This window comes from Chiloscyllium punctatum, chromosome 13 (assembly GCF_047496795.1).
Source record: "Chiloscyllium punctatum isolate Juve2018m chromosome 13, sChiPun1.3, whole genome shotgun sequence".
NCBI lineage: Eukaryota > Metazoa > Chordata > Chondrichthyes > Orectolobiformes > Hemiscylliidae > Chiloscyllium > Chiloscyllium punctatum.
Genome location: NC_092751.1, coordinates 101865032 through 101877666, shown reverse-complemented (window position 1 = coordinate 101877666; position 12635 = coordinate 101865032). Strand labels below are relative to the sequence as shown.

Sequence of the window (12635 nt, the reverse complement as noted above, 5' to 3'; positions counted from 1 at the left end):
TATTTGAGAGTGTGGTGCTGGAAAAGCACAGCAGGTCAGGCAGCATCCGAGGAACAGGAGAATCAACATTTCGGGCAGAAGGGCTTTTGCAGTTCACACTTTTGCCTGCTTCAGTATTTGACCTTTGTAAATCAGTAACCACTTCGTGCTAGCAGAAGGACCATGTCCAAAAATGAGTTGAGCAAACAGTCCTTGCACACTTCCTCATGCTGCCGCAAGAGGTTGCTGCTATGAATGTTTGCAGCAAATTGCATGTTCAGAGCAACTTTCAGGTCGTGTACCACCCTCACCAAAGCATGATCAGACAAGACTAACAGCAAGAGATTGGGAAGAGTAGACAACAACTTGGACCAATAGGAAGGTTTTACAGTTAAAATCTTAAAGGAGGGCTGGAAAGTTGAGGCTGGAGGGAGGGACGGCTTTAGAAGAGTCATTCAGAGCATGTAACTCTGAAGTCAGATTGCTAATGACAGCACAAACAGTGTGAGGATAGTATGCTCACTCCAGGGCTGGAGGAAATGTTTTTGGGAGGGAACGGGACAGAGGGAATTGCAAGGCTATCTGAGGTTACGGAGATAGGGAGAGGCAGGGATAAAGATTTGAAAACAAGGATGAGAGCTTTACATTATCATTTGGAGATGCCGGTGTGGGACTCGGGTGTACAAAGTTAAAAATCACACAACACCAGGTTATAGTCCAACAGGTTTAATTGGAAGCATTGGCTTATTGGCTTTCGGAGTGCCACTCCATCAGGTTGTTGTGGAGCACACAATGACCTGATGAAGGAGCGTCGCTCCGAAAGCTAGTGCTTCCAATTAAACCTGTTGGACGAGAACCTGGTGTTGTGTGATTTTTAGCTTTAAATTAGGAATTGTGATAAACAGGGACAATAATTGCTGGTCTCATCAATGCAGCCCACATCCTATGAATGAATTTTTAAAAGATCGTGACATTCTATTACACTACCCAGATGCGTTGGTCAATGGAAGGTTACACTGATATGATCCACATACCGAAATGACAAAAATGAACAACTATTTTGGGAAGCAGCATAATTTACACTCAATTTTGCAATTGGGTTTGCAGTATAAAGGCTGGCAAATGGGTCCAGATTAGATTGGGATGTCTTGTCAGTGCAGATAAATTGGACTAAAGGGTCTGTTTACATGCTACATGACTCCATAAACTTTTCAGCATTATAGATACACTGTCCCAAAGGATGATCCAGTCATTTCACTTTAAATGTAACATCTGTTTATTTAACAGTATTCCTTGAGTTTTACAATAATTGTCATCTTCAAATAATTATTAACATTTATTAAGAGTTTTTAAGTTTGTCTGAGTTGGATCTGGAAGAGATAAAATGGCAGCAGTGTCCTTTCAGGTCAGAAGTTAAGGGCACCAATCGACTAGCTTTACAGGAACTGGACCATCCATAGAATTCTTTTTAATAACCGGCCATGTAATTTTTGTTCTCGCTACTAGTGCTCAACAGTTCCACACTTCCTGCACCACATACATTGCGAGCGAGGGTCACATTCAGAGTGTAACTCTCGGTCTGTCTTTCCAACAGCATGCTGTAATCCCACTCTGTAGCAGCATCCAGAATAACACATCAGATTCCTACAGTGAATATCTCTGCAGTGTATGGTCAAATAGGGGTGAATCAAGGAAGTGACCTGAACAAATTTGTGGTAAAGCTGCCAGTCATTCTCCCCAATTTGTCTGAGCATGTGTGGAAATGTGTGCTTCAATGTTGAACTCCTTGTGATTTCCACCACACTGACCAGAAACATTGATTAATTTCAGTGCCACAAACATTGCTAAGCTGTTGTTCCCAGTTATTTCTTTGTTTCCACATTTCCAGCTGCTCGTCATCTTTTCTCATTGTTCCAATTCATATTTGTGTTATTGCTGTGAACCCCTCTGTTATCACATGACTCTGCCTCAACCCCCAACCCACCAGGTTCTGAAACATTCATCTGCACCTTCTGTAACTTTCATAAGAAACAGGAGCAGGAGAAGGCCACTTAGCCCCTTGAGCATGCTCCACCATTCAATAGGATCCTGACTGCTCCAACATTCCTCGCCTCCACTTTCCAGGCTCAACTCTTCCAATGCACTCTGGATTGGTCTCCCATATTCTACCCTCCCGAAACTTCAGGTCAGCTAAAGCTCTGCTGACCACGTCTGAACTCAAGGCAAGTCTCATTCTCTGATTGCCCCTGTGCTCACTAGGCTAACGTGATTCCTGGTCAAGCAACATCATGGTGTCAAATCCTTCCGCAGCTTCACCCCTCCATACCTCGGTAATCTCATTCAGTCTCACAACTCTCTGAGATATCAGTACCTCTCCACTTCTGCTCTCGTGTGGATGTCCTGTTTTTGTTGCTCCACCATTGGTGGCCATGCCTTGAGGTGTCCAGGCCTCAAGGTCTGGAGTACTATCCCTACATGTCTCCATTTTGCTGCCTCCTCTTCCTCCCTAAAACCTACCTCCTTGACCAAACCATCTGATCTAATATCTCTTGTGTGGCTCAGTGTCAAACTTACTTTAATTTTGCCCTTGGGAAGCACCTTGGAATGCTTTATTGCACTGAAGGCGCTATAGTAATAGTAATTGTTGCTGCAGCCAAGTTCACCAATCCAGAGAGCAAATATTTCTCTGCAGTGGATTGTAGGTGTGGTCACAGAGATGAAAAGGCCATCTTCCCAACTCACCAGTCCATCAAGACCTCATAACAGACACATGCCTCTGATCTCTCAACTCTTGCTAAATTATAGTCACCTCAATCTTGAAACGCTCAGCTCCCTTGTTAGCCAGGAATAGAGAAAGGCTCGCAAGTTAATTTCTGGGGAGAAGTGGCCATTCATAGAATCAAAATTTGGCCTGACTGTTGCTACCAGAACAGATTAGATTGGTGCCGGAAAAGTCCAGCAGGTCAGGCAGCATCCAAGGAGCAGGAAAATCAATCTTCCAGGAAAAAGCCCTTCATCGGAAACGTCTATCGCCCTATTAAAGCACTAACCACATGAAATCAAATCAGCTTTGATTGAGTTAGATATTAGTTTGACGTAATTCCTGTGTCTTCACATGATCTCTTTTCATTCACAAATGGTTGAGCAGTCCATAGCAAACATGATGAAACCCTTCAAGTCCTACTCTGGGGTTCAGGTTCACATCACTGTGTAATGATCCACTTCCCGCCCAACAGTCATCCTCCCCAACCCCTACGTCAAAGGAGGGATTAATATATTGATCTCTTTTTTTTAAAAAAGACAATGGCTCACCTTTGCTAAAGTAGCAAATTTTACGCAAGGTCTTTAGGCTTGTACAGTAACTACTGGTATCTCAAAAGTCACGGCCTAAGACTGTCTTATTTGAGATGATATGGAAATTCAGTTTCAGTGAGTAACCTGTAACAAGCCAAGTGACAGTCTGGGAGGCTAACCCATAGGTGTCTCTGTCTCTTCTCTAACAGGCTTCCAAGGGAACAACAGGGTAGCAGCTGCAGGATTTCCAATGGTAACACAGCCCATAGTGAAAAGGGTCACTGCCAGATCTGTGGGACACTTTATTCACCCGACAGGGATGAGGGAGGCCAATCTGCCCAAATAACCCTAGCCCCACCCTGAGCATATTATCACATTTCTCACCCCACCCGGCCTCTGTCCTTATCAAACCCTGGTCCTTCTCAGCCCCACAAATGGATGATTCACCCACAATGGAAAACCCTTTCAAAATCTCTTCTCTGCTCCCGCAGCAATACTCAAGAGTCCAATAAAAACACCCACTCTTAAAAAATGACAATCCAGCAGCAACCAAAGGTCACAAAGACTTTTGGGGAGTAGATCCAGACTCTGTATGACAGTGTAAACCAGGCAAGAGTGAGTTGGCATACAGTTTAACATCTCATTTCTTCCAAGTCCTGGGAAATAAAACCGGGAGAGGCTCAGAAATTCCATCTGATGCCAGTTGCTCATTTGGGAACGAGGATCAATAGATGGTTAGTCAAAGGCAATAGGGGACTAATGGAGTTTGGTCACAGATAGTCACACTGAACACCCAAGGGGTCTTGTCCACTTCCCATATTCCAGGGCACAGTACAAAGACTAGATCTACTCTACAATGGGACCTGTTTCCCTCATTTGGAGTCTTTAGATTATTGTTGGTTTCTTGGCCTTCAAGGTATCCATTGATGAGAACAGGGGTCATTTTGAATTTTGTTTCAGGAAAGAGAGAAGGAATGAGATTGATCCAGTATACTGCTGTCTAAATAAACAGTGTAACATTGTCATGTATACTAAAACAAGTTGTTAAAAACAGCCTATGATTCATTGTCAGAATGAATTTTATGAAACGCACATTAAATTGACTCTGACTTTTACACATTATTATTTAACATTTATGGGAGGGGGTGTGTGGGAGGAGATGGGAAGCAGATGTGAACAGCTGGATGAAGGGGAAAGGAATGTGAAACACGACATAAATAAAATATCCATGGCAGCTACCACAACTCATTGCGGTGATGGTCGGTGATGCCACATGAAGGAATGTAGCAATGAGAAACTCCAGCTCCTTAACCTCTTGTCGACAACGATCGAGGTACCCGCAGCAAGGTAGCAGCAACCCTCCAGCGAGTCCCAGTGAGATGCAGAACCACAAACCAGGTCTGCCAATGCCTGCCACTCCTGACCTGTGGCAACGCCACCTTATCCTAAAGGAATATATTATATATTTGTATATATAGCTCTATCCGTCTGTCCCGTGGAAATACAGCGGTTGTTTGGTGTGGCTCGGGCCTCCTTGTTTGCCACGGGCACGCCTTTCCTCTCACGTGCTCGAGAGAGAAGACCAGAACCAGGGCAGGAGTCACCATCCAGAAATTCAGAGTAAAGTAGATGATGTTTCAAGACCTGCGATTGGGTGGCGCTTGCCATGCTTGGCACATGCAACCATGGTCCTGCCCTGTAATGGTGCAATTAGTAAACAGGCTCTCTGCCCACCACACCACAACAGTATCGGTGCCCTCTGGATCAATCCCTGCAAATCCAGTCTTTCGGAAAGGGAGCCATTTGATGCACCAGCCAGTCCCTGAACTACGCATGCGCCAACCAACACAAGCAGCCATCACTGGCACTACACTACAGTCAGAAGTTGTAACTGAACGTACAACATGCTAGTCTCAGTGCAAACCCTGACTGAGCAAAAGGGTTATAGCTTGTGCTTGGTGTTGGCAGAGTGCCGGTAACTCCGGCGCTCCGATGTGTTGCGTTTGACTCGGATGGCCATGACCGGTGGCTCCTGGTGTAGGGACGGGCTGGAGTGGGACTTTGTCAAGCCATTCCCTTCACTCTCAATGTTGTCGAACAGGGCGGATTCAAACTTGTCCAGGTCGTCCGTTCCTGATTTCAGCTTGGCACGCAGCAGCGAGACATATGTGCTGAACCTCATTTTCTATCAGAAAGAAAGCGCACAACTTTAACATTTCTCATCCATCAAAGGCATAAAGGTGACATTAGTCTGAAATGGTGGTGTTCCTAAACCAGAGGCCATTAGATACTACTGAAAAGAGAGAGTTGTGGCTGAAGTTTTTCATCTCACACCATCAGGACACATGCAAGAATGCCAAATTTCCAATAGTCATGACAATTTATTGAGGAGAAAAAGGATGCTGACTTGTTACTCAGCCTGTTGACACTCCACTCACAACACTCCACTCACAACATTTGTAGTTATCTGTTGATACTGGAATTATCTTGCCATTGTCTCTTCACCTATATATTCTGTGCCTGTGCACCTCCCTCCACTTCACCTGATGAAGGAGCAGCGCTCCAAAAGATTTGTGATTTCAAGTAAATCTGTGTGAGAGCTGTTATTTACAAATGTAAGTGGACCACCTTACAAGTTCAAGTGTATGTCCTGATGAGTTTATGATGAAAAGCTTCAGCGACATGCCTTTCTTTTTAGCAATATTCAATCCTTCCTTACCAAGAAAGGATAAGACAGTCACCAAGAAATCCTTAGTGAACTGAAAAATAACTACATGATCTAGAAGGTGGTCACACTGTGGAATTCAGTGCAAGGTTGAGTTCAGATGAGTAGCATAAGCAAATTGAAGGGGAAGTTTGGTAAAGACATGGGAGCAGAAATTAGGCTAATCAGCCCATCAAGTCTGATCTGCCATTCAGTCATGAGGTGGCTTGGTGGCTCAGTGGTTAGCACTGCTGCCTCACAGCGCCAGGGACCCAGGTTCGATTCCAACCTTGGGTGACTGTCTGTGTGGAATTTGCACATTCTCGCCGTGTCTGCGTGGGTTTCCTCCGGGTGTTCCGTTTCCTCCCACAGTCCAAAGATGTGCAGGTCAGGTGAATTGGCCATGCTAAATTGCCCATAGTGTTAGGTGTATGTCAGAGGGAAATGAATCTGAATAGGTTAGTCTTCGGAGGGTCGGTGTGGACTTGTTGGGCCAAAGGGCCTGTTTCCATACTGTTGGGGAAATAAAAGATGTGGGGGGGGCGAAAGGGAAAGGAGGATATGTTAAGAGGGGCAGGTGAAGTAGCAGTGAGAGGAGACTCAGTAAAGCTGACAAAGACCAGTTAGACCAAGTGGGTTCACACCGTAGTGTGAAACAAAGATTTGTCACACGGACCTTTTTACACCAAACAAAAGAGGAGTGAAGAACAATCATGTGAGATAAATCAATGCCCATTAGCTGCTGTGGTCAGTTTTATTCACCACAAATTGTCCATTCATGTATTAATGAACCAGATGGCCATTGAAACAACCATTGGTGACCATTAGAGAAAAGCCAAACATCAGGATGGTGAAAATCTGAAACAAACACAAGGGGTTGGGAGGTCATGTTGAGGTTGTACAGAGTGTTCTAGTATAATGCAACAGTTGTGTTCCCCTGTAACCTCGCGCTATAGAAAACCACGCTGTAGACGATTGCCATAGAAAATCCACTACACCCATTCAGTAGAAATTTCACGTTGTAGCCAATTTGCGCTGACGAAATGCGCGTGATAACAGTGTACACAACGTTTATGAGGCCTCTTCTGGATTACTGTGTCCAGTTCTGGTTGCCCAGTAAAAGCAAGGATACTATTAAGCTGGAGAGTATTCAGAAGAGATCTCCCAGAATGTTGTCGGGTATGGAAGGTTTAAGTTATAAAGAAAGGCTGGATAGGCTGTGACTTAGGAGAGTAGGAGGTTGAGAGGTGACATTATAGAGGTTTATACAATCATGAGGGAATAGATAGAATTAATGGTAGGTGTCTTTTCCCTAGGATGGGGTATTTCAAGACTAGGGGACATATTTTTAAGGTGAGAGATTTAAGAAAGACTTGAAAGGCAAAATTGTTTTACACAGAGGGTGGTTCGCGAGGAAGTGGTGGACACAAGTCCAGTTACAACGTTTAAAAGATACTTAGATAATTACATGTACAGGAAAGGTTTGGAAGGATATGGCCCAGGAGTAGGAAGGCTGGTCTAGTTTAGTTTGGGATTATGTTCGGCATAGACTGGTTGGACCGAAGGGTCTGTTTCTGTGCTGTACTGCTCTATGAATGCTGGAGAAACTCAACAGGTCTGGCAGTATGTGTGGAGAGAGAAAAACTGAGTTTATGTTTCATGTTTGGTATCACTCACCTTTAGAAAGGTTCAGTTCTCGAAATCAGCTCTAAAGAAGAATCAAACCAGACTCCAAACACGAACTCAGTTTCTCTCTCCACAGATGCTGCCAGACCTGCAAGAGTTTCTCCAGCATTCTCTGTGATTGCATCGATAATAACTGTTATGATCACTATTACTGGAATTGGCTTTCAACTTCAGATTAATTAATCAATGTAAATTCCATCAGGGATTTGAACCCTTGCCCCAGAGTCTTAGTCTAGGTCTCTGAATTACTAGCCTCATTGTCAGTCTGGCTCCCTCAAGTTTAGTCTCCCCAGTGGGATTGTTTCTACACTCACCTCAAATTCCAGGTATTCTTCCTTCTGTTTGTATTCATCCAGCTCTTTGCCTTTCACTTTCTTGTCAGGAGGATATGAGCGATGCTCGGTCAGATCCACAGTCATCGATTTGAGTCGGGTATCGTGAGCCTTTATCTGCTCCTCCTTCGAGATTCACAGTTACAAAAAAAAACAAAATAAAATTAGATTGTTGCTCCCCCTCACCAAGTAATATGTCAAAGCTGCCATGGCCCTAGTCTGCTTTGGTAAATCTTCATGTCTATGATGGCTCTGGTAAAACAGAAACCTTTCACAATCAAGACCACCGTCATTAGCAGGTATCTCAGCCAGAGCAGGAATCCAACTTGCACAATTAGCACTGAGCTGCACAATAGACGTCTACTAGGCTTCTTCCCAGTCAGTCAGAAAACTTAAAACGCACATGTTCCTGCTGTACCCTCTTCCAGCCACCAGAGAGTGCTATTACACTACCAGAACCAACTCGTGTCAGCTGTGGATCAGTGGTTGGCACTCTTACTCAGAGTTCATAGAATTCCTACAGTGTGGTAACAGGCCATTTGGCTCAACAAGTCCACACCGACCTTCCACAGAATATCCCATTGAGACCCGTTCTCCTGCCCTACATTGCTCCTGATTAATGCACCGAACCTATGCATCCCTGAACACTATGAGCAATTTAGCACCAAACCTGCACAACCTTGGACTGTGGGAGGAAACCAGAGCACCCGGAGGAAACCCACACAGACACAGGGAGAATGTGCAAACTCCACACTGACAGTCGCCAGAGGGTGAAATTGAACCCAGGTCCCTGGCACTGTGAGGCAGCAGTGCTAATCACTGAGTCACCGTGTCACCCAGATGACAGGTTCAATTTCCACTCCAGTCACTTGAACAAATGGTGACAGTTGACACTCCAACAGAGCAGTTAGGGCTCTGTGCACTGGAATTTCGAAAAATAAGAGATGATCTCATTGAGACATACAGAAGGGGTTTGACAGGATAAATGCTAAGAGGATGATTCCCCTGATGAAGGGCTTTTGCCCGAAACGTCGATTTTCCTGCTCCTCGGATACTGCCTGACCTGCTGTGCTTTTCCAGCACCACTCTAATCTCAACCCTGATTCCCCTAATTGCAGAGTCTCAGAATAAAGCTGAATCAGTTTAAGACAAAGACAAGGAGTAATTTCTTCTCTCAGCGTATTGAGTGTCTTTGGAACTACTTGTGTCAAGAAGATGTGGGTATACCTTTAAGAGAGTTAAAAGCAGCAGAACCAATGGACCCAGCACCAAGTATACTCAAAAATGGTAACAAAGTAACACTGGGTCGAACCACTTTGTTGCTTTGAGACAAAAACAAACATGAATTTCAGCCAATCAGTTTAAATTATACCCAAAACATATCAAACTCCCATCAAGATTGAATTGAGTATATTGACCATATTAAAAGCCAATGACACAATCCAATTCTCTGGAGTATAAGACTGGGGAAATTGAACAGTTGAGAGGAGAACTGCCACGGCCCAGCATGTAAACAGACTGCTTGAAAACAGCTCTCTCTTAAAAGTACCTTTTCAATCAGTAACCTGTGATGCAGAAATTCCTAACAAGGAGAAAAGAAGACACAGTAAGATCCGAAGACAAGAACATCCAGCTGCCTGGTTTTGAGATAAGAAGTGTTGTTTTGTAAATCTTCATTAGGAGCTTTATCGGACTAATAGAAGGGAAGGTAATAGGTAAGTTTGAAGAAATTGTAAATAGTGGTTAGTTAATTATTCTCTGTTTTATTTTAAGAAATAAAGTTGTTAATTTTTACTTTAAATTTGCCACTCCAATATTTACAGATTACTGCACAGGATAAATCTTTTTTGTGTTCCTAGTTTTAAATTGAGCAGGAAGGTTTACCCCATGTTGTAACACCAGCCACAGAGAGCTGTGTTGGCAGAGTCTTTGTGTGTATTTAAGGCTGAGACAGATAGATTCTTGATTAGTCAGGGAAACGAGAACATGGAAAGTGGACATGAGAAATGTTGGATTAGCCGTGATTCTATTGAATGGCAGACTTGAAGGGCCTAATGGCTTACTCCTGTTCCTATTCCTCATGGAGTGCATAGAGAATGCTGCACTGTCAGAGATGCTGTCTTTTAGATGCAACATTAACTGGAGGCCGTGCCCGGTCTGTCGGGTACATGCCAAACATCCCATGACATTATCCTGAAAAGCAATATAGCTCTTTGTTCAGGCCATTCTCTCAATCACCTTCACAATAACAAAATAACTTCTCATTGCTGCTATGTTTCCTACGCTAGGACAAAGATTACATTTCTAAAATTGTAAAGTGCTTTGGGATATCTTGAAGATGTGAAAGGTGCCTCAGTCAGGAAGTTGGAGATATTTAAGGTGGATAAGTGCATGTTATTGGTGGTGGTCTATGTGATGCAGCTCACACTGAGCAGTTACTGGTTTAGCTAATAAGAGACTGCTACAATGAGCTATCCCATGGCATGAATCAAAGTCAAGGCTGTCATTTCACAACAGGATCCCCGAGTGTATTCAGAAGAGACCATGGCCGGCACCGACAGTGTTCAAGTTCCACCTGCTTCACTAACATCTCTGAACATTTTGGTTAAAAAATATCTAGCTCTGAAGATCTGAAAGGTACAATTCTGGGGACATGGGATATACCAGAAGAGCACAAATGTAAACCTGCATTTGCTACCCATCCCGATCTGTCCCCTGACCTGAGCAGCTTGGTAGCTCATTTCAGAGGGCAGTTATAAGTCATTGCTGAGGGTCTGGAGTCACCTGTAGGTCTGACCAGATACATATGGCAGATTTCATTGCCTGAAGGACACTGGTGAATTAGATGGGGTTTTAAAACACTCAATAATTATTTCGTGGCCATCGTCACTGAGATTAGCTCTCAATTCCAAAATAATTAATTCAATTTAAACCCCACTGGCTGCTATGGTGGGATTTGAACTCAAGCCGCAGGACGCTAACTGTGCCTTTGGATTACTGGTCCAGGGACACTGCCACCATCTCCTCTCATGTGGTGGCACTAACCTCCTATTCCTGCTGCTAATATCTCACTGATATTTTTTATCCCTAAGTTCTGTGTTCAACTCGGAGCAGATCACTCACCAGGGAGAGTCTGGTCAGTGTGGTGGGAAGCAGAGGACGGCTGAACCTCTTCTGGGAACCAATGGCTGCTGGGAAGGGTGGCGCAGAAAACATGGCCGACACCAGGTTTATGCGGGTGATCCAGGATTGCATCAGCTCTGCGTTTCTGAAAGGAAAAGGCATTCAGTTTCCAAGATGGGCACTCAAGCAAGAAACACACAGCAAAACCTCAGGCCTTTCAGCCCATCACTCCAGTCTAACCCTATCGCATCTTGCTGCATCCCACTCACTCCCTCATTACAGGGACGTTCTTATAAGGAGAGGTTGAGTATGTTAGGCCTGAACTCATTGGAGTTTACAAAAACGAGAGGTGACCTTGTTGAAACATGCAAGTTTCTTAAGAGGTTTTTCAAGATAGATGTGGAAAGGTTGTTCCTACTTGTGGGCGAAGCTAGGATCAGGTGGTAAGGCCTCAGAATAAGGAGTCCCCCATTTAAGACACAGATGAGGAGGAATTTTCTCTCTTAGAAGGTAGTGAACTTGTGGAATTCTTTAGCGCAGAGTGCTGTAGAGCGTGAGTCATTAATTATATTGAAGGCTGAGATTGATCTTTAATCAGTGAAGAGAATCAAGGATGATGGGGAAAGGCAGAAAAGTGGAGCTGCGATCTCAATGAATGGCAATGCAGCCTCGATGGGCCGAATGGCCTACTTCTGCACCAGGATCACATCCAATAGAGTAATCCCACTCATGGCCCAGTTACCTGACCCATCTGCTCATTCCTCCCTCTCTTTAAATCACACTCACACCCCCAGCCAAAATCTAATCCTATTTACCACCACCACCACCAGCCCAACGTCCAACCCCATCCACTCATTCCCCAAATGTGTGTAATCTCAGTCGCTCGCTCAAGCATCCACCACATTCTAACAGAAGGTGGAAAGAAACAGAGTGGAAAAGATAATTGAGGTCCATGTGACTGCCCACTGAATTGATTCACTGTCTATGACTGGCTCTCCGCACATTTAAGTTGTCCTAGTGGGAGAGTCAGGTCAGCGATCTACCAGATCCTATAAAATCTAGCCACTCACGGAGCTTGGAGAAGGAATATTCTCCAATCGGCTGTCTTCAGGTAGAAGACATTGGGTTTCTTGCTGTAGTCAGCTGCCCGGACGGCCAATGAGTGATGGATGCTGATAGCATTCTTCAGGTCATCTTCTGACAGCTGCTTGTCGGACTTGTACTCATCCTGTTACAAGCAAAAAGACAAGGAAATTAATCAACACGTCCTTTACAACCCAGAACCTTCAGTGAAGAGCACAATCTTCTCCTTCGAACAGTCCTCACCTCGAAATGTACCCCCACCTGAGTGGAACTCTCTGCTCTTTCCAGTCTGGCAGTTAGACACACCACTGTTCTGCCATTCTCACTTAATATCAACATCTTCCTCCCCCAGCACTGCACCCCATCCTCCCCAATTCCCATCAGCTTCGATGAAGAGTCATCTAAACTCAAAACGTCAGCTTGGAAAGGCTGGG

The 12635-nt window shown here is 44.4% G+C and overlaps 1 protein-coding gene across 14 annotated transcripts in view; it reads right to left on the bottom strand.

Annotated features, from left to right (window-relative positions):
* Positions 1–1237: 1237 nt before the first annotated feature.
* Positions 1238–12635, bottom strand: part of LOC140484719 (PH and SEC7 domain-containing protein 1-like) — a 208566-nt gene continuing 197168 nt past the window's right edge. For all 14 annotated transcript variants that reach the window (XM_072583468.1, XM_072583466.1, XM_072583473.1 and 11 more), the window contains 4 exons: positions 12189–12346; positions 11119–11263; positions 7978–8121; positions 1238–5458 (listed from right to left, as the gene is read on the bottom strand). In XM_072583468.1, coding sequence (XP_072439569.1) covers positions 5216–5458; positions 7978–8121; positions 11119–11263; positions 12189–12346 — 690 coding nt within the window. In that variant the 3' untranslated portion in view covers positions 1238–5215. The remainder of the gene's footprint in view (positions 5459–7977; positions 8122–11118; positions 11264–12188; positions 12347–12635) is intronic.